The sequence below is a fragment of the Megalops cyprinoides genome, chromosome 4 (genome assembly GCF_013368585.1).
Source record: "Megalops cyprinoides isolate fMegCyp1 chromosome 4, fMegCyp1.pri, whole genome shotgun sequence".
Lineage (NCBI taxonomy): Eukaryota > Metazoa > Chordata > Actinopteri > Elopiformes > Megalopidae > Megalops > Megalops cyprinoides.
Window position 1 is genome coordinate 27,993,982 of NC_050586.1, and position 22,594 is coordinate 28,016,575.

At 44.3% G+C, this 22,594-nt stretch overlaps 1 protein-coding gene across 1 annotated transcript in view; it reads right to left on the reverse strand.

Moving 5' to 3' along the window:
• Window positions 1-16,055, reverse strand: part of fancc (FA complementation group C) — a 31,103-nt gene extending 15,048 nt beyond the window's left edge. The window contains exons 1-7 of the mRNA XM_036526319.1: window positions 15,997-16,055; window positions 10,074-10,252; window positions 5,936-6,023; window positions 5,059-5,153; window positions 1,563-1,670; window positions 1,192-1,256; window positions 680-844 (exon numbers count right to left, since the gene is read on the reverse strand). Of these exons, the coding sequence (XP_036382212.1) occupies window positions 680-844; window positions 1,192-1,256; window positions 1,563-1,670; window positions 5,059-5,153; window positions 5,936-6,023; window positions 10,074-10,238 (686 nt within the window). The 5' untranslated portion in view covers window positions 10,239-10,252; window positions 15,997-16,055. The remainder of the gene's footprint in view (window positions 1-679; window positions 845-1,191; window positions 1,257-1,562; window positions 1,671-5,058; window positions 5,154-5,935; window positions 6,024-10,073; window positions 10,253-15,996) is intronic.
• Between the last annotated feature and the right edge of the window lie 6,539 nt (window positions 16,056-22,594).

Genomic DNA, 22,594 nt, shown 5'->3' on the forward strand with positions numbered 1-22,594 from the left:
GCTCTGGCCTCCAAAGGTCCAAGATCCAAGATCTCAACCCAGCTGGGGGATGTGCTGGACCGACAGGTCCAAACCACAGCGGCTCCACCTCACAACTTCCAGGACTTGAAGGATCTGCTGCTAATGTTTTGGTGCCAGATACCACAGGACACCTTCAGGGGTCTTATAGAGTCCATGCCTCTGCGGGTCGGTGCTGTTTTGGCGGCACACGGAGGACCAACAGCATATTAGGCAGGTGGTCATAATGTTTTGGCTCATCGGTGTAGGTAACATCCTCAATACTTGCTGTTCAATGCTAATACTCTTACTCAATACTCAATACTCACTGCAGACAACACACTATCCTTACTACAGATTACATAGGTAACATTCTCAGTACTTACTGCAGACAATATACATTGTCAATTATTGCTGCAGACAAAACATTTTCAGCAAAACATATGCTCAGTATTAACAGAATACAAAACACATTTTCAAAATGTACAGCAGACAAAGCACATTCTCAAAGCATGCAGCAAACAGAAACTCGACACATTCTCAATTCCTACTACAGACGGACTGCCCTCTAAACACACACTGTGTACACTCACAGCAGAAAAACACAGGACACACAGTGCCATCATATTCTATACCACAGTACAGTGCAGGTGCATTCCCGCCGCTGCTGTTACTGACTCACCCCAGCAGGGCGGCGCTCACCGCTTCCAGGAACTCCTCACTCAGAGCCGCCCTGTCACACACAGCAGGACACTGCAGGAGAGCACCAATCAGAGGGGCCACTTCAGGGCATGTGACCAAAGGGACGCAAGCCACAGAGGCACCGCGCACGTTGTCACACAGACACCTGTGGAGTTTTAACCCAGACACTGTGTTACGACTTTATGACGAAAAACCAAACAGCTGACATATCAACCTGACGTTCATGATAAATGCTTAGCCCTACAGGTGAGGGGTACACAGTTATCTTCTGTGCACAAGTGATTTTCCAAGTTGCTACACATTGCTTAGTTTTAAACAACTACGCTTAGTTTTAAACAACTATCAGTAGCTTTTTCACCTTTTTCATAACATATCAATTTACACTGGTAAAATTTACTGAAGTAATCGAGTTAAATATACTGCTGAACAGCAAGTCTTGGGATTTGAACCTGTGATCCCCTGGTGATGTGCAATGCTGCATGGGAGACAAACCTCTCTGGCAGGTGGACCCCAGTGCAGCGACTCTCTCGAACCTCCCTCACTAACGATGACACCATCTGCAGGAGAGACAGCACAAAGGACATGCACACATACACGCCGTACATACACATTTTTTCCACATTTTTAAAGTTTGCATTTATAAAAATATGTTGCATTTTTTATGGGTGAGTTTGTGCCTTGTGTTTCTCTTACTGGTTGAGATGTTAGGAATGAATCAAGCCTTTAAGCAGTACCTTTAGGAGTACCTTCTGTCCCATTACATAACACAAACATTAATACATGAAAGACTCCACAAACGAAACAGGAGCACATTCTGTATTTTGTGCTTAAGGAGCAAAATAGTCCGTGAAGTGCGTTCTCACATTTTTCAGAAACGTTAATCGATAATCCAGCGGCGAGCACCCCAAGTGTTTCACAACTGTCTGGGCAGTGCCATCCCTCTCCTCCACAGAGAGGTGATGCAGTAAGCTCTGAAAAGATTAACAAAAAATATCATCATCAGAATTTTAATGGTGTATACAGTTGTACACAATTTGGCTCAAATTACTAATTATTTGTTTATCTGCATTGTGACTGTTCCAGGGTAAGTCCCGATGCTTCCTTTTTTAACCATGTTCTGTATATTCTGCAGTCCTTTGATTCCTGTTAAGCTCTTCCACTAAAATTCATGGCTGAAGCTGGGCTGCAGGACCAGCAGCCAAGTCCTCTCAAAGGAAGCTACCGAGTGGAGGGGGGAACTTTCCACTGTCCTGTCCAATCAAAACAAGGCCTGCACATTCTCTAATTGACTCTGGTAGCAGAGAGACTCCTCCCTCGCTTCGCTGGAACGAACAAGGCACACAATCCATCAGTGATCCTTACGGGCTAATTTATAAACGCTTGGTATGCTCAGTCCCTTTTGCCGAGTTGTATTTTCTCACACAACCATCCCGTGCTTTTTAAACACCATCCTATTGCTGGCTGGGCTCACTACTGCCCTCTACAGTTGGGCTTTGACCTTTGAATCCTTCCAACAGGAACAACCTTGCAAAAAAATTGTGTATTGCAGTAAAACTAGGAGATCACAGAATCAAGAAAAAAAAGACAGTCTGAACCTGGCCAGTAAGAGACTTTAACCTGACATGAATATAATCTCCATGTGTTTTTAAAAAGAACTTCAATCCTCAAACTGGACACAACATTATAAGCAGAATGCTTTCCTAGAAAGAAAGGAAAAAGAAAAATTAAAAAAGGCTTCAGAGAGTTGCAGGAAAGTGCTGCCTCTTGTGGTTAGCGATGTCATTCCGATTGGTCCTCAGCACGCTACATCTTCTCCCAATACTCTCAGATGACGTACAATTACTAACATGTGATCCACAGACAGCAGTTTAACTCACACTTCATCAAACAGGGAAAGGGGGTGGGGCCGAGACGGGATGGTGGCTCTGCCATGCCCGGGGGCCTTGGAATGCTTTGCATGACCAAAGTTCTTCAAAAACAGAGATCCCATTAAACCCGTCTAGAGGAACAAACACAAAGCACCGGTATCTCCGCGGATCTAGAATGAAAACTGAGAGAGACTCTCTGCTTAGCGGGCGCTTCACAGCACTGGTAACAATTAGAGCAAGTCGCAGTGGAATCCTGACCGGCCAGACCAGGGGCAAGAGCACGGAGCCGCGCCTGCGACAGGCTGACATGTGCGCACATGGAGAGCAGGGAGGGAGGGAGAGAGGAGGAGAGCCTGCATGGGGGAAAGGAGAGAAAAACCGAGGGGAGAAGACCGTAGGCGGTAGAAGACACAGGGGGAAATGGTCATTACGACCACGCCTCCATCTACTTCTTGAGAGCGGAGCCAAAAAAGAAAGACCACACAGACATGTGGGAGGAAGGCTTCCAGGCCCTGGTAGCAGCATATGTTAGTCACTAAGAGAAACCATCCAAAACAGAGAACAGGCCAGCCTGTCACTGACTGACTGATTCAGCGAGTCAACTGCTCCCCCAAGGCAACAACAGTACATTTGTTTTACCACTAGGTTGCGAAATTATACACATAAGGACGATCCACTGAAATAGCCACAGCCCTCGAGGAACATCTGTCCTGATGCCATCACCGCTTCACCAAGTATCCCACCGCATGAACGGGTTAACGCTGTACGTCAGAGCTGTGGAGGTTGTCCTGGACAATGGCGTCTGCTTGAGTAAATAAATAACAACACAGGACAACACAGGTCAGACCTCCAAGTGCAGGACCAGAGACGTGTGGTGCCTCAGAAAGCCCCGCTGCCCCGCTCAGCAGATTAACTCCTGGCAGGCACAGACGACCAGTCAGGAAACAGCCGTAACCTTTAGCAGGCTGCGGTTCACGGTGCAGGGATCTCCTCTCCGCAAGGCCACAGCGGGGGTTTTGATGGCTCAGCCACTTCTAACAGCTACAATAAATAACCCTCCCTTCACTCGACACACTTCTAATTGTTCGGTGGTTGTGGTACAAGTATGTAGTTCAGCTGACCGCTGAGGGTGCACCCAGTACTGAGCAGACAGTGACCGCGCGCGCGCGCGCGCACACACACACACACACACACACACACACACACACACACACACACTAATACAGTTGCACACAATGCAGAAGTATACAGACACAAATAGATGCGCACACACACATTTATGTACACATACTCACATACGTTCACCAGCACACACGATCAAAGATACACGCATACACACACACATACATCATCTCACACACACACTCTCTCAAACATACATTCACAAACACTATTTTAGACACAAACACATTCCATCTTTTTTTCATTCATATATACACACACACACAAAAACACTCAATCTCTCTCACACATCCATACAAATCCTTGAAAGGACATGAAAACTGGGTATGTTTGCTGTAAATCCTTAGCACAATTAATTATCAATGTTTCCCTGGAGTATGAAACGCTCTATTTAAATAATTTCATCAGTCTACTTCCCAAAACTTGGCTTCACTTCACAACATGCTTTGGCCTAGTCACATGACGCCCCCCCAGTCTCCCTCTCTCATTGCAGTGGTCCAACAGAGATGCTTTTTTCATACCCCCCACCCCCAAATCCCAGCCCTCTCCCTTCTCCCTATCGCTTCCCTTTTTACATCTGGCAAATTAAAAGTTTACTTTAAAAGTGCTCTTTTAATTAGCAAGACGTTTTATTAGATGAAAATTAATCAAAAGAATACACACACATCTAACTTGGGGGAGGGGGGAGAAAAAAAGGGAGAGTTCCTGGTTGTTTACGGTAAGACATCTGCGTGAACTCTGGAAAAGCTGAATGGCGCTCATTTGTTGGGTTTTTTCCCCCCTCTTTTTATGTTATTAATGAGTTGTTTTCATTAGCCCGCCTAAGAACATAAAATGCAATCATCATTGCTTGTGAACCGTTAATGTTTGCTGCACCAAAAGTGACTGTGTTTTACGCCATTTCAAAAAGCTTTTTTTTTTTTTTTTTTACATAATTGACCCATCATGAGTTATTGAAATCAGGCACTCTTTGTATTCATAACTTCACATTGCCACAGCGATCACAAAAACCGAGCGGGAAATCAGATCAATCAGATTAACCGTTGGAATAAAACGCATTTCCCTTGGGGTAGGGGGTGACTATGAGCATCAAAATTCCTATAAAAGCTTAAATTAGTCATAAAAATAACTTTAAGAGCGCCATAATAGGAACTGGTACAGGTCAGGGCCGGAGCAAAACCATGAGGGGATTAATGCTGACAACACAGCCGAGCGCGCGCTGCATCCCGGTTTGCCAAAAACGCTGCGCCGTGTTCTAACCCATCCACGTAACAGAGAGCGGGCTGTAATTAAAAGCAGGTCGCCGTACCCGGATCCACTGGTTGGCCCTGCGCTCCACGGCGTTCTGTGGCTCAGCGCTGTGCAGACGCCACAAGCACTGCAGCAGGCAGTCCAGACTCCCCTCTGTTATAGGAAACAAGAGACACGGAATAACAGTTTGGGCCTTTTTTGGGACTTTGGCTGCGTCCCACCACCATCTGGGCAGCAGAGGGATAAGTCAACAGAACGGAAAAGAAAACAGAGGTGATTGTCGTGTTAAAACTAAGTCTGGACCGTGCATCCTGTTAAACTGAGCTCTACCCACTTACTTCCCCATTCGTGCCTTTCAGAGCATTTCACTAGCTACGGCGGTGGGAGTGAAAGCACCTCATGATTTTGTGCTTGTGTTCATGTGTGTGTGCGTGTGAATGTGTGTATACAAGTTCAAAGTCAATGGCAGTTCATTAACCAAGGCACTGACACAAGGCAGTGCAGGCCTTATGCCCACTGACAACAATCAGAAGCAGGTCTTCTTCTTCCAACAAGGTTCAACTCCCCAGAGAACGAAACTGTGTAGCTAAATCATGTAGCCCCCAGACACCGGGGGGACTGCAAATTCATTTGATTGACAGGAGATGATTAGACTGTAATCAGTTTATTGGACATAAAAGCAACACCTTTGACCATATCCCACAGCCATCCCCAGATGATTAAAACAAACTTAAGTCACTTTCCATGGTCCCCAGAGAAAGAGAGACAGAGAGAAAGGGAGGGAGGGAGAGACAGAGACAAAGAGAAGAAAAGTTCCCCCAGCAGACCCGTAAGGGGTTAATTGGAAAATGAGCATAAATACTCAGCCCTTCAGACACTTTTCATTAGCCAGAATGGGAAACACACTGGAGTTTGTTGCAAAGTCGTAAATTTACCGTCCGCACTAACACATGGATTCCAGCAGAGCCTTCCCAGAAACTGACCCACAAACGGAAAGGATCTCATCGCCTCAGTGGTGCTATTCTGTAACGGGAGAGAGAGAGAGAGAGAGAGTTGCGTGGGTCATGTGACTAGGACAATGCATTTTATTAAGTCAGAAAGAATTATGGGAAATTGACTCATGAAATTATTTGTTTTTTAACAAAAAAAAAATATTTGTTACAATCCAGCGTTGTCCTCTGGGAAGACGTATTGATTGCTGACTATCAAGGCTATTTTTTCCCTGATGATCATTCCGGAGCAAAATGATTAATTACCCCATATTAAATGCATACAGTCATGGCAACAGATAAATTGGAACACATCGAAAGAGAAACCCATTTAAACTACAATTACTCGCTGAACGTGATGTAATTGCTTAGAGAGAACTTTTTACAATTTTAATACTATAAGTCAGTTTTCATCAATTTCACTGTACTTGGAAATTAACTTAGATATATTTCATATATTTAATACGACATCAAAGCTGATTCAGCCTCTATGGAAAAAAGTAAACAAATACTGAAAAATCAGATGAAACCCAGATAAAAGAGTTCAGACAGACATGGTGAGTGTACACTGCATAGCTGGTCCTCCATTGATGAACCATAAATGCTGGGTATGTTCAAACACTTTTCCTGTGTTTATTTTTTACATTTTTCATAGAATGACCTTTGACCTTTTGAGGGCTTAGTGCTCACCAGCAGCGTTCCTGGCTGGAGGGTGCGGGGCAGCGCGTGGGGGTGTCTGTAGGGGGGGTACTACTCTGAGGATTTTATGATATTACTAGCAGCAATTAGAGTGCAGAAAAGCTTCGAGGCAACAGAGAGAGAGAAGGCTGAGGCGGACTGAATTTTACATATGCCACTTTAAATTGAAGCAATATGTGCTTCCTTAAAAACAAAGGTTTTTTTTTTATATTGTTCTTGATGTATTGTTAACACAAGCGGCAGGAGAGCCTGTCCTCTCCCGAGGGCACAGCCGGGGTCCAGGAAGGGGTTGGGGGGGGCACGCAGGGAAGGTGTGAGGCACCCTGTGGCACCGGGGGGAACTGGGGGGAACCGAATCCCTCCGCCTGGCAAACGGCCACACACCAGCGGGACAGAGACACTTTTCCAATTAACTTTTGGCTCCTTTACGCAGATGACTTTTCCCTCTCCTCTCCATTAAGCTATGCAACTGCACTGTGAGTCTACCATCTCTACCTCGCCGAGAGATGCAGTATGCTGTGTGAGAGTGCGACATATCAATTCAGTTAACTGTCATCAACATCGCTTAAAGTCTCATTATTGCATTGTTAGTTATGGCTTTAGCTGAAGTAATATTTTCATGGCTTATGTATGCGCATGAACATTTCCTCAAACACCAAAATTGTTAAAATAACTAACTTTCTGAGAAATGAGCAGTTATGTAATTAATCAAAGCCAACACGGTCTTACTACAGTATCTGCGAGACTGCAGCTTTCCGTGTTATTTCGTTGTGGAGAGCAGCCAATCTGCTGTACACGTGAAACATTAAAGCATAAGATCATTTTCATAATGGCGTACATGTACACATGGTCTCGGTTTAACGCTAGATGTTTATAAATGAGCGTGTGCGAGCGTGTGTGTGTGAGACTATGATGCAACAGGGCAGGAATGTTCATCTAGATAAGGTCCTTATTCTTTTCAGTGTATGGTGTGGAATGGACATTATAGATGGGTGAACAACAACAGGAAAGAGGAAAGAGCAAACTGGGTAAGGAGAAAGACCAATTACACTGTACCATTAAAAACAAATGATATAACGCTACAATTTCACACATGAAAACACAGCAAACACTACATTCCACTATCTCAGACCAGGGAACTCTTATTTTTAGGGGACAGTTTCCAATCTAATCAGAAGACGCCATCGGCTGTTTTTTCTTTCCCTCAGTATAAGTGTTCTGTACATCTGCCACGTCACCCCAGGAAATGTTCAGCTCTTATTCTGTGCATAGGGCCAACTGTACCCAAAACCCCAACCACAGCCTTCAAAATGGATGATCCATCTGCAAGCATGTGCCTGCTGACTCCCAATCCCATTCCTTAGTGATAACCATTTCCCCCTTATTTTCAAAGGGATAAAGCAGCTAGCACTGCTATAAATTCACATTGGAGAAAACATTAACACCTAACTTTCACTCTTGTTGCACTATTTAATTGTGCTGGGCCAACATGCTGTTAAAGGTAGGAAAGGCTAACCTTCACTCACAGATAACCAGGTGGTCATGTCAAGCAGTATGTTAATTCCAACACCAGACTCAAATGATTCACAAAAATGTGACACCTGAAGTTGTCAGGCTTCACAATGCACTAAACCCAGGTAAGCTAAAACTGCATCATAAATGAGCGGCTAACAAGGTTTGAAATTATCCAGTAGCCCACCTCTCTGCTTTAATTATGTAGTGAAGGATCAGTTAGCTAAAACCCCTAAATGTTATTCTAGTGTTTTGTTGCCCTGCATACAAACTATGTTGCATGGTGGTTAGGGACCTATTGGACATGATCCAATCCCAAGCAGGGAAATGCTGTCCTGTGCTTGGCACAACGTCAGTAAGTACCCAGCTGCATAAATGGGTAAGTTGGGAAAATGGAAAAAGTCATCTAGAATAAGAGGGTCTCATACAGACACAAATATTCAAGGTAAAATGCATTCTGCAAACCAATTAGACATTAACAGATAAATAAATCATTCAAGAACCCTCACTGTCCATGCATGATACCAGTAAGACCACCTAAAGCACATTTTCAAGCTAGCCACCTAACGTTAACTCTAAAAGCAACCTACTCTATATGCAATTTCCGCATTCATGCAGTAATTCCTGCATGCGTCCGCAATTTTGCATTTCTGGTTTGTGCCAGGTGCATTTAACAATCAGCAGGGACTCAACCAGTCAAGTGACAAATAGCGACCTACTCATTTATGTGCACCCACAACCTTTTCTTCCAGTAACATCACCTGGGAGTGAAGTTCCTCGTGAAAGGTGAGGGAAGAGGAGTGTTTTGTGAACGTGTGAAGTACAGGCCACTACCTGTTTGCGGGGCTGGGAGGGGGACTTTATTCAGAGCGCGCTTCATCACGGGGAGCAGTTATGCAGGCGCACACATTCTCATCAAGCAGCAAGTCCTTCATCTCTGTCCCCCTGCCCAGCACACTGGCTCCGTGCCAGCCAGCACCAACTGGGCCAGATGCAGAGAAAACACATAAACCTTCCAAAGCCTCTTGCTCCATCAGGCGAAACATTTACAGGGACAAAATATGTCTGGGTCGTAACTTGATGCAAATGAGGAAATTGATATAAATTGGAATATTTTTCATCATCTGGAGAAAAGCCACAATAAAGCCTTTAGTCATCAAAGTACTCTGGATCCAGAGATCTTTTTCTCTTTTTTTTTTTTTTTTTTACAAGGCTTTGCTGGGAAGAATTTTGCTCTAATTAAGAGATCTCGATCCCTGTCAACTTGGCGATGTTGTCACTGAGTTGACGCATGCTGAAAACGATGAAAATCTAGAGGAATGATTACATCTTGGCAGCGCAGCCATCGTAACGAACAAATTAAAAGCCTGACGACTAGAATCTCGTTTTTCGTTCCGACGTGCCAAGAACTGAGGCAATTGGACTGGCGGGAGAAACTCGGTGTGACAAGAGGACCGCTGTGGAATAAAGGGCCCCTTTCAAGTTAAAGTGAGGTGGTGGGAAGCGCGGTTCCTGTTAACACTGCACTCTCACAGAGCCCTGCAGCCCCCTCCCCCGGCCAGGCCTTCCCCATTTGCTACACTTGATCCAGGGATACATTAGGTTAACGCCGCCAGTCCCCAAGCGGCTATTTCCCCGCTAACTCAGACCCCAGTCCCTGCCAACTGCCTGCCCTGCTCAGCACAGACCAGCTCCTGTTAGACTCACCCTGCAGCTCCTGTCAGATACTCACCCCGCAAATCCAGTTAGACTCACCCTATGGCTCCTGTTAAGAGGCTTATCCTCAAGATCCTGTTAGAGACTCACCCGACATCTCCTATTAGAGACTCATCCAGCAGTTCCTGTTAAGACGTACATCATACCGCATACTTACTGTGAGCTGTAGCCCCTGATGGAGCTGCTGGAGGAAGCTCCTCAGTTTCCCCAGGTGGAGGCTGACATCGACCTGGGTTGACAGGTCCGTGGCCTGGCCCCAGGCTACTGCCTTGCTCACCCAGAAGTCCACCACTTCCTCAGGGAAGGGACAGGTCTGGGCCATGGTTCTGATCCAGCCTAGAGTGGAGAAATACCCAAAGCCCTTATTGCCACGGGGTCCCAGAACAGGACTCAGGCACCGATAGGACGTTTAGTGGATTGCCTGTGTGTAAGGAATGCATTTAGTGCCTTGTCATTCCAGAGGAAAAGTTTCCCCAAATCAAAACAGGCAGGTGGGACCAAAAAAAAAATTCCAAATAATGAATCTTTTGTGCGAAGGCAGAAATGACAAGAGTTGTAATCAGAAAATTGCAGTTAAATGTGCGCCACAGCTGGGTCTCAAATTTTTACCATCTGAATTTGTCATCACCCAGTATTTCATTAGCAGAGCTGTAAAACCTCCAGGCCGCTCAGCGAAGCCTCCGTGCTTTTAGCACCTCCTTACTCTCTGCTCAAACGCATTTCTCACAAATTAAACTCATTACCAAAGACCCGCTCGCTACAGACACTCTCTCATCCTATTTGGAAATAAAAGAAAAAAGATTTAGTCTGAGGTTTAAGTAGAAGGGAGTAATGCCCAGAAAGCGAAACTGTCAGGCAGACGCATTCACCCAGCTGGATTCAGGCCTAGATTCAATCATACTGCAAAGCACTTTTTCCTAAATACCAATTTAGGCAGGTGTCAGCGCAACATCATTTTTGATGCCTACATGCCGTGCTGAGATGGGTTTTCCCCACATTACATGCTAGGAATAAATTGAACACTTCTTGTTATTAGTTGATCCAACGTAAAGAATGCAGCACAATGGTGTTAGACTGAAGCTGGGCCTATAACCTAAGACATGCTGTATGCAAACTGCACCATACTATTTCTACTGTCAGTCACACAGTGTGTGTTTCATGAAGCCATAAGGACACTGTTGCGAAGTGCAAGTCTACCCTGATGTTTCAATGTCAGGTGGACATGTATTCGTTTGTGAACGAATTAGTGTATTTTTTTTTATCAAATACAACACAAACCACCATTGAAAGAGGTAAAAATGCCACTGCTGATGCACTGACATATGGTTTGACACATGAATTATCAGTGACAGCTTAACATCTGCAGAAACAGTATCTCTGTGGCAACACTAAACCAGCTATAAGCTCCAATACTCCAATTCTAAGTCTGCCCCAGAAACAGAGCCAAGGATGGCTGAGTTCTTTGCAGACCAACAGATTGAAAACAGGGAGTGCAATGACCCATTCATGGTTTGCATGCATACAGTGAAGTGGATTTTTAAAGTACTTCCAGGGTTTCAACATTATAAGCTATAAACACATACAAACACAGTGCACCGTGAGCACTGAGCTCTATACTGAGCATTCAGTGGAGTTCAGCCAGTATTATATTTCTGCAAGTGTCTTGCTCTTTCCGACATGGTCACCGCCCATTTTTTTCTGACCAGCAGGAGTCACTGTTGTATTTTACCTATATTTTGGGGTTGTCTAGGTTGTCTAACTTTATGCACCAAATCTTAAAAAGATTCACAGCTCTCTAGTTAAGCCCTCCAAATGTTCAAGTCTTATAAAGGCACACCACCTTAACAGTAACATTCTGTGGGAAACACTACACACGCACAAACAACTACAAATTACACCGTAGAAAACAATGTAGACAGCAGTTTTTCCTCGAAAATGTAAAAAAAGAAGACAAATTATTACTGAAGACACTCATTTCATTTTTGTTAAGAAATGCTTTTCTTGCGAAAATATGGCAAAATATTTTGTGACCCCACTCTGATCACTCAAATATGCCGGCAAACTTGCAGCTCAATTATACATGTCTAAATACATGCCCGCTGGTACAGTCACACTTCTAAATTACACTGGCTGAGAGGGGAGAAATTAACAGCAACGTGTAGATCAATACTGTAAGTCAAATTTCCGCTGTCTGCGCACTGAAGAGCAGGCGGGCCCAGACGTTCCCATTACGTAACTCAATCACACTCTGCAGTTCCCATGATATAAGTCTGCCTGCAGTCACCTACAATTTGATCGAGGCAAATGTAAAGAAACCAGAAACATAAAGACAACTGGGCTTAATGCTGTAATGGTGCAAAGAAAGCAAGGACTGGACAGGCATGGCTTAATTGCTGAGACTCTCTCTAGTGGCGAAAAGTATAGCACCTAAAACCAGAGTCTGATGTAGTCTTCTAGACCAGCCTTTGGCACTATATGCGTTTTGTGTGTAATGTGAGGTTATGTCACTCTTATGTTACTTATATGTTACTCCCACAGTTTGCTGTATTGTCCTTTGTTAAATGAAGAAATGTTTACTTCTGTGGTCATTTGAAGGATTATGCACATGTGTGAGATGTCACCAGAACGCCAACCTGCTTCTAGGAAAACCTGGAATGGCTCAAGCACCAGGAAAAAATTTCAATGGCTGCACAGCCACATGCTGTGACACTGGTTCACTGGAAACAGCCTAATGAAGTTAGGACAAGCTAGATATAGGCCTGTTTATGCACGCAAGTGCACACCTCGCAGCACGAGATACTTGTATTTCTACCTTCCCATCACTTCACTTGATCTTACCTACAAGTCATGAGGAAAACACGTATTTCAGAATTTTTACCATATTTTTTCCTTTCTGTCACACTTGAGAGCAGGACAGCACTTAATACTGCAACTTGTCTAGATTCACAAGATTCTGAATAGTTTGTGAATACCTCTCACACTCATGTAGAGAAATATGATCAGTCTTCCTGTTAAAAACAATTTTCCAATTAGGAGTTAAAAGAGAAAGTCAGAGACCCAAGAGTTCTTGAGGAACTGGGTGTAATTGTTCATGGCATGACATCACAGCTGTAGCAGTTGCCAGGCCCGATCCTTTTCAAACTGTACTTCTAAAACTTCAAATGCACTGCAAAGACACTGACGTCATGCATACTGTCAGTTTAATTCTGGGAAACCTATGGGGCCACTAATAAAAACGGAATCGACTAATACGCCGACATGTTTCTATGGTGGGTGCCTATCTGTGCAATTCACACCAGGGCAAAGTAGGGCTGGGCGATACAGCCACCGCAATACATCGAATAGCTATTTTTAGCGCAATAACAGCTATCCCTGGTATGTGACGTTAGGTTTCTTCCCATATTTTTTTTCCCTTTAGTCATACCTGATGCGGGAGCACACCTCCAGTTTTCCAAGGCCATGTGAAATGCTTCCGGGGGAAAAAACACCCCTCGTATCTATTCAATGTTGATATCACACAACAGCACTATGCTGCTTCCATGTGGCAGATAGAAAAACATGGCTACAAAGATAAAGAGTGAAAACATATGCTATGTGTTTTTCAAAGCTAATAGGTAAGTTAACCAACATATAGATACAAGTGATATTTTTCTCCCCCGGCAGCATTTCACTGAACTTTGGAGGTGTGCTACCGCATCAGGTATGACTAAAGGGAAAAAAATACGGAAAGAAACCTAAGACCACATACCGGGTATAGCTGTTAATGCACTAAAAATAGCTATTCAATGTATCGCAACGGCTATATCGCCCAGCCCTAGGCCAAGCTGGAATATATACATGGCTGCATCTGATATTAGGGCAATTTCCAGTGACTGTACATACAGTATACAAACACAGATGCTTGCTGTTTCAAGAGAAATGCACTGCATTTCCTACACCACGCATTGCTGGAAGAATCCCCAGAATGTTGTGAGCTTACTGCTCTTAAACGGACAGTTCGCTCAAAACTACCTGCTGGGTGTTCTGGGACACCCTTCAGAGATAGTTCGCTTTTCACAGGGTCGTTTTGCTGTCATTACAGCAACTGTAATAACTGTAGATCAGTCATCATGGTGGTGGCTGCCGCTGAATGGAGGCTAGAGGTACTGGGCTTGCATGAACAAAACACAGAAAAATGCCAAGGCAGTACTGTACAAATGCAAATGCAGTCACTACAACATACATTTCCCTTCAAGACAGGACACTCAGATGCATGTTTTAATCAAACATATATTCAGGTTTATATAGTATAGAACGTCAGCCTACTTGAATAGTTTTGATTTCAAAATAAATTGGTCAGGTAGCCAGATCCGAACAGGGTTGGACTGTCCAACATACTGGCAGCCATCTGTGAGAAGGTGTCCACTTCAGCACTGTTTTGGAACAATGTGCAAAATTGTTTCTTGTACACCGAATGTTTACAGACAGAGAGCACCCAGTCTAAACCTCTCCATCTCTGTTCACTCCACCCCGTCTGTACATATGTAGGAATTTCTCCCTCACAAAAGGCGATTCAGAAGATGGGGATGTCTTTGTAACATATTGTCTTTGTTACATGAATGTCTGCAGTCCACTTCCATAGAAAGATATGCCTGAACCCAACACAGTGACCACAGAACAGCTGGTGTGCACTGGAAACAATGAGATACTGCAGGTGGTAACAAAAGAGGGTGGCAGGGAATTAACACCACATGCTCTCCTTATACATACCCCCTTGATTTGACTATAAACCCTGGTGACATCTGTGCTCTCGACTGAGTTATTTAGGCACCCACTTCTCAGACATTTTCTAAGGAACTGTAGGATTACATGAAAGCCCGGGTTCAAGTCTAGGCAGCGATTAACGCAAGAAAGTCTGCATAGTATTCTCTGTTAACAAACATAACTGTATCAGTGTGACCACTGATCATTCTGGCAGCTAGCACGCTAGTTATTTATGCACAACTATCACAGCTCCATGTGCGATTTCTCACAAATGTTTTCAGTTTCTAGTTTGACTAATAATTGTGAAATGTCCTGTGATTTCTGACTGTTTCTCCTGTAGTACAAAGTTGCGAGGGTTTCATTGATTAAATCTATCCGCGAGTCCTATGACATTTCCATTTTAAGGTCACAACACAATCAAAGTGGAGTTTTCGAGGACTATGAACACCTGCGGAGACACCTACACACTGTAAACTGATTTGCCTAAGAGACTGTAAGATGCTTCTTCGATTTAAAATTACACCTCATTATCTCACTGCTGGTGGGAAAGTCAACAGAGATGTGGAATACTGGGTACTGGGTGTTTGGTAAGGGAAGCTGAAGAATAACAAGACAGGCTACTAGTAGTCAAAGAATAAAAACCAACACAACTCAGTTACGGAAGTATTAGAGACTACAGGAGTAATGTTATATAGCCATGACTAACGCCGCAAAGCAACCAGTGCCTTTTAAGGTTATTTAACAAACAAGTAACTGAAACTTTCATACTGAAAGATTCAAGTAAGCAGATAAAACACCTACATATATTCTCAACTAGCCTCAAAAGTAACAGATTAAAACGAAACTCGCTGTAGCAAGACACCACGATTGGGTGCATCAGACGTTGTGTAGCTAAATTAAATGACCGGTTTGGCTAACCTTGCTTAACTTAGCTAGATAGGGCAGTGTCCATTATTTACAATATTTAGGAGTTACTGGCCACTGTTAGCCACACTGCTTACCAATTTTGAAGTCACACATTGCTTTATACTACCGTGGAGAGAAGTGGCGAGTTCGTTAGCTAACGATGAATAGATGTGTAGCACAACGCAAAATAACAACATTTAGCCAGTTAGTCCGTGCCAATTTCTCCTTCTGCCCTGTCAGTTAGTCCGGCTAGCTTTCACTAGCTTGCTTTCTATCTAATCCCGGGTATCAAGTCAAAGTTTTAGCTAACTAGCCAGCTAACACATCTTTCAAATCCCCCCGCCAAAAAAAAAAAAAACAGACAATACTGTCGTTTCTCGTGTCAACGAATGGAAAGAATGTTACCGCATTCGTTGTGTATGGAGGGTTACCTGTATGTTTAGCGGCGGTAAACTGCCATCACCGCGGTCCCCGCTACCGCCTCGCTAACTTTCCCTCTCTCCCGTTTGAGAGACCGGAAGGTGTCACCCGCCTCCCAGTGCCCGCACTCCCCCTCAGGGCGCCGCTGCTGCGCGGTGCAGCGCGGTCGGGCGCTTCTGTCGAGGTGCGCAGAGATGATGAGCTCAAAAAGGACAAGGTCCGCGGGTCGAAAAACGCGTGTCCAGTCAGAAATTCAAAATCCTCAGAGTATCTGATCAAATCCGATACTTGGCTGCGTGCAGCTCTGATGTTGCGGACATTATTTGATAGACAGGTAATCCTAAAGGCAGATCTGCTGTTGAATTTTCTCTAGATAGATCGGTATAGTGTTTGCGCTTGCACTTTCTGCAATGATGCACTGATCGTAAAATCATTGTGATAAAAGCCACTCGGGTGACTATGCTGTCTATGTAATCCAATGCACATGTTAAAAACAGCGAATCTACGTAGAATGACTAAATTAATGCTGTGAGAGGTAACGAACTGAATGTTAATTCATTAGCATGGATAGCCTATAAATACGTCCCCGTGCATTCATCTGCAATGACATTTCTGTGGTTGCACTTAATATTATTTGGAAACTTCTAGAAAACAGTAGCCTATCAGACAGAAGTAAACTGTGCTTGACGAAAAAGATATTGAAGGGAAAAATTATGTAGCCTACGAAACGTTTCTTTTATGCACAGAAGCATGTTTCTAGACTATAGTAGACCTATGCGGTCGTGAAACTTTTCTAATTCATTATTCTTAAAGTAGTTTCACGTGTATGCACTTATCGTAGAATAAAGGAGTGCTGATTGTTGAAACGGAAAAAAAAAAACTTTCAAACCTCGAGGTGTACTGAGCTCTTTGATTTGTACATGCGTTTACACAATTCACATCTTCCTGTGAACGTTTGACTGTAAATGTTCAGGTGACATGCTGAATTAATTTTCAGGGCACGCATTACCCCATCCGAAAGGTTCATGCTGTTTCCCTGAAGTCGGAGCCGAACACAGTACCTCACTGTAAGATCAGCCACACTCACCTCTGCAGCCACTCAGACATTAGCCCTCTGGTATTTTAACCACCAGGTGGTGCTATGTGAAACCTTCAGTTTCGGGTGTTACTGCGCTCCTATGATACATTTTAACATGATGCATCTTCGTGCAGTTGTTTATCAGAAGAATGCAACAATAATTAACAGTTATCAGTTCAGGGATACGCGTGTCATCTAATTTCATCTGCTGGAGAAGAAATACAAACAAAATTCTGCAATGGTATTTTAATAAAATAACACAACAATGCTCTTTCTGTCTTGTGCATTTTTTTCAACTATGGTCACTTTGATTTGATTAAAAAAGCACATTTGAAAATGTACACAACAGTTGGGTCATGAACACACTGACTTATCCTCTTTAGAAAAAGAACAAAATCTGTGTGGTACGGTCTCACCCTAAACTGCAGCTACAGGCATTATTGTGTTGTTATTTCAGTGCAAAAGAAGATAGCAGGCCCTGCTGACGCCACCACACAAAGCGCCCATTTTGTCAGGCTAATTAGGACATCTGTTACCGTGCTTCTTTTTACAACCTGTGTCCTTGAAGGAGCTGCCCAGCAGCATGGCGGTCACTGGCGTTTATTGGAGCGTTTTGGTCCAGCTCTCCTTCACCTTTTCAGGACCCCCGGCTTGCCGGGGGCTCACGGAGCATGGTCTCAGAGCACACATCTCAGCTGCTCTGACACTGGCCAGAGGAGGGTTTCATTAGCGTCTGCGATGTGTGCGAGAGCGGGGGGGAGGAGGGACGAGAGTAGCTGTCTGCAACAGCAACCATTACAGTATCCGATTACACGGATTCAACGTTGATCCCTTTGATAGAAAACAGTGTGTTTATGGACCGCAATTGAGAACATGGCTTCTAGCATGCCGCATTACTGAAAATGAAAGCGGAGCCTAAATAAGTAAGCAGTCGATAGTTGCTTCATATTAAGTCATTTATTTTAAAGGGCTCTGGGCAAAGGAAAACAAAAGGTCTTGTGATTGGATGTGAAGTTTTCTTCCTCGGACTCCATCAGCCAGCCGCCGGATGGTGACTGCCCCACTTGACAGCCCCAGCATGAGAGGGGCAGAGAGGGTGATTTTACTCCCCTTGCCTCTTACACAGGGGTAACCAGCATGGCTCAGGGCTTAATCAGTTTGGAGAGTCAGAGAAAAGGCAGACATGAGGCTAGTAGTATTGAGATGAGGTTGAATCACGAGGGTTAGCACCTGAGGACAGCAGTGTGGAGTGGTGTTGAGAGCATTTTACTCTGGACCTAAGTTTAGCTGTTTGGAATAGTGGTTAGAGCATGGATCTGTGGACCTGAGGGCAGCAGTGTGAAATAGGGGTAAAGCAATAGACTCAGGATGCAAACTTAGTTCTTCCCATATACATTCAACTGGTTGAGTCGGCTGCATAATATATAGGATTTAAAACTAAAAAAAAAACGTGATGCAGTGTTTTGACAGTTGAATGACTGTTGGAAAGGAGAGAACTGGATGCTAACCTGGGAACAATGGGAAGGCTGTCTCAGGCCACAGGCGCCGAGCACAAATCGGGGGCCAGGAATTCAGGGGTCTCGGAGGATGTCCCTCTGAAATGCAAAACAAATGAGGAGAGAGGGCCTCGTGCTGGGTGGCTCTGCTTGACAAACCCTCCTCCCCCCCCAGAGCGACTCCAACGAAATGAGGAACTGGCAACCCATATCATAGGGGATGACTTGTTTAAATACAGCTAATGGTTCCAGATTGTGTGCGTGCATGTGTGTGCGTGTATCCGTGTGTGTGAGAGAGAGAAAGAGAGAGAAGCAGGAGAGGCCCACTATAACATGGGGAATGTGTTTAGATAGAACTAATGGCTCCAGATTAGAAATCCCTATGCCTGTGGTTACCCACAGCACCGTAGACTGCTTCTGAGTTGCAGGGTGGTGCCCTTGGCTTGCCTGGAAAGTGGAAACTTTGCATACAAAGTTGCATACTGTACGTGCACTGTTAAGTAAAGAAAATATTTGTTTTGAAAGCTTTTATTATCTTTGTGTGTGGGTTTACAATAAAATCGTACCGCTGGTCTGTGTAGTTAAATTGATTTATGGTGCATGGACCAAACTATTTGCCAATGTAAATTATTTCTTTTTGGGGGGCTGAATGAAGCCATATGGTAAACTGTAACCTTCATGGAATTAGAATATATTAATTAACTGCACTTACTGAGGTGGCAGGAGACCTTATTTAAAAAAAATGGCAGAATATTTTCCATTGTCACAGTGGAAGAAAACGGATTCCATCCTGACGTTCAGCCGAAATGCATTTGGGTCAAATAGGCTGGATTCCACAGGTCCTGTAGTTGCAAAAAAAATAAAATAATAATAATAATCCGGGCTGGCCTTTTGAAGACCTCCTTTGGCAATGAAACATGGGGAAGAAAAAAAAATGTGTGGTTGAAAGGCCTGGAGTGAAAACCACATGTGTTCTGCTTGTTTGAAATCAAAGGGCTAAATCTGTTCCATGATTAAAAATGCCAGCGAGTGTCGTGGTGGGGCCCTGGCACAGTGGACCAGCCCACAGGATCACCAAGTGGGTGGCGGCTTGCGAAACTGCTCCCTCAGACCATGAAAAAAGCAGTGATACAACATCGAGTTTTTGAAGCAGCTGAGCTCCCAACCGCTGGACCCTGTCCTGGAGGCTGAGAAGACCAAGAAAAGCACAGCTGCAGGAGCTGGACGAATTCGGAATGTTATGAACCAGTTTGCACCATAAACCAGGTGAGGCACGGGTAAAAAAAATGCTAAAAGAGTCTGTAATGTGTGAGTCTACACGTGGGATTGTTTCACTGCTGAAACCATGTGGCATCCAATTCCCCAACCCCCTTTATTTATATTGAGTTAGAATTTGCCCGATGGTGCATATCTGCTGTCCACACAGGCGGAGGGCTCAGCCAGCTGGCTCTCCACTCACTCCCCACACAAACTGAATGGTAGCAGGGAGATTGGGCATGACTGGGAGAGCCTGTCTGGATAGCACAAAGCTTACCCACTAATACACACATACAGGGACTGTGCAGGGAAATATGGAGGCAAGATCCCACATCTGGGCCTCCACTGCAGCTTATTCTTCCTCTGTCTCTGCTCCTCTTCCATCTCCTACTCCTTTCCTATCTCTGCCTCCTCTTCAATCTCCACATCCTCCTCCACCATTACTTCTTCCCCCATCTACACCTCCAGAATCCCCTCTATAAATCGTCCTTTTCCTCCTTCTCTTTCTCCTCCACCTTCACCTCAAATACAATGCCCATCCTCCATCCCCATCAAAACAGTAATCCAATAATTGTCCCACCATAGATCCACCCATCTTGTGATCCAACAAAGAATGACCCCACCAGACCGTAGGGCCACCAAACCATCAGTGCGGCTTGGGATGACTTTAGGGAGAAGGGCAACTTCACTGAATCTCTGCAGTTGGGCTTTGCCTGCATGTTGTTGTGCCTTTGTTTATTGTGTGCCATGCACTGAAGAGAGCTGTAGAACCAGCCGTGCAGTGATTAAAGGTCATAAATTCAACATTAAAAAAACAAAAAAAAAACAACTGTTGAAAGTGTTGACTGTACCTTGTAAAACAAAGTGATTGACCAAGTAAATAAATGACGAATGAAGGACTGATGTCATCTAAAAAATTCCATTCCCATGAGGAATGTACTTGCTAAGACGTTGCCTTGTTTACTTTTTTGCACTGTGTAAATATTTCTGCCATTTTGGAAGGTCCAAAATCGCACCGTAATCACAAACTTTGCTTTCTCCTCCCTTTTTAGTCGTTTGTTGCATTGTCGTTCATCTCTCATTTCTAAGCTTTTGAAGACAAGAAAAAAGATGTGAAGGATGAACAGAAATGACTAAAACAAAAAGCAGCACTGGGAGTTACAAAGCCTCTGTCATCTGTTGCAGTTCCACAATGTTAATAAGCAGAAGAAATACTGGTCTCATCTCACAACAAGGGTATAAAGTCTTTATAACGTAAGCCATACCAAACTGAAAACAGTTCATTGACAATACACATGTCTGAATGGCTTTGGAAGTGAAACATAATATCCAAGTGCTAAGACTAAAAAGTTAGAACAATTCAGCAGCAGGGACAGTAAAAACCAGTATCAGGAGACCAGAAAATCTCTAAGCTGTGTGATGAAAAAACAGATGTCTAGTCTTGCTGTCAATTCATAAATCTTTTGTGGTGAGGAATCTGAGATTTGCTTCTTAGGGACATATCTGTTTTGGACTCCTCATTAATCAGCTCTTTGTTATCATATTTTGATGGTTTGTGTAAAGTCAGATTCATTTACAGAAGAGCCAGGCTGAAGTGCATAGGCTTTCAGGGAAATGACATTACGGCACGGTAACATATGCTGGCCTGTCCACCAGTGACTGCTACAACAATTCATTTCTAATTATTAATGGTAAAAGGAAAGTACGTCTTTCATGAAGAAGGCAGGCCCCTCAGCATGTTCTGCTGTATTTTTTCATTTCTGACCATTTCCTGGGCTGCTCTGTGAGACTCAAAACAAGGAGTTGTTACATTTCGGAAGAAGTGGCCATGGAAACTAAAGCTTGTGTGACTTGAGTAAGGGATAGTTTGCTTTAGGACGTGTGTGTATGTGTGTGTGCGCTACACATGAGCAGGCTCTTCCATTAGCATGCGGTTTTGATGCCCTCTGGCCCTGCCAATGATATCCCTTTCATGGACACTGTTAGATTCTGCCCATGATACTGGAGCGCCATGAGGCTCCCTCACCTCATCCTTTGAAACGGACGATATCAGCATGTAGCTGAGCCCAGCAGGGGCGGCCGCCGGGCCTGCGCCTCATACGGCAGGGCCGCAGCTGCACCCTGTTCCGCGGATACTCACGGGCGAGATTTGGGGTTAATATGCTTCAGATGAGGAGAGCTCCCTCCCGGTAGGACAGCTCTGCTCTGTGTTATTCTACGGAAAGTCTCTGTTAAAGCCTGATCTGGCTGAATCACGCACATCTTACAGAGAGAGAGAGAGCGAGAGAGATTGAGGGAGTGAGGAAGAAGAAAGAGCGAGAGAGAGACGATTATAATGACAGAGATACATGGAGAGTGTGAAAGGAAAGAGATGAAGAGATGAGAGTTGGAGAGAAGGAGACAAAGAAAAAAGGGAAGAGAGAAGAGAGAAAAAGATGGAAAAAGAAAGAGGAAGAGAGTAAAGAGACTGAGAGAAAGGGAGAGGGAGATGGAGAGAATGGAGAGAAAGGAGGAAGGGGAGGAAGGACAGAGACAGAGAGATGTTTGAGGTGTCCTCATTGGTGCAGCTGGAACAGTAACAGAATAGGGTATTGCCTTGGAGGAAAGTGAGACTCCTCATTGCATTTCCTCGCTGGCAAATCTCCACCTTCCTTCCCTCTTTCCCTGCTGCGTGGGGTAATGGAGAGCTTTACCTCCTGGGGACGCTGCTCAGTGCGGGCTTTCAGGGGGCAGGCGAAGGGTGTCAGCGCAGGGGAAGTAACGTCAGAGAGCCACGGA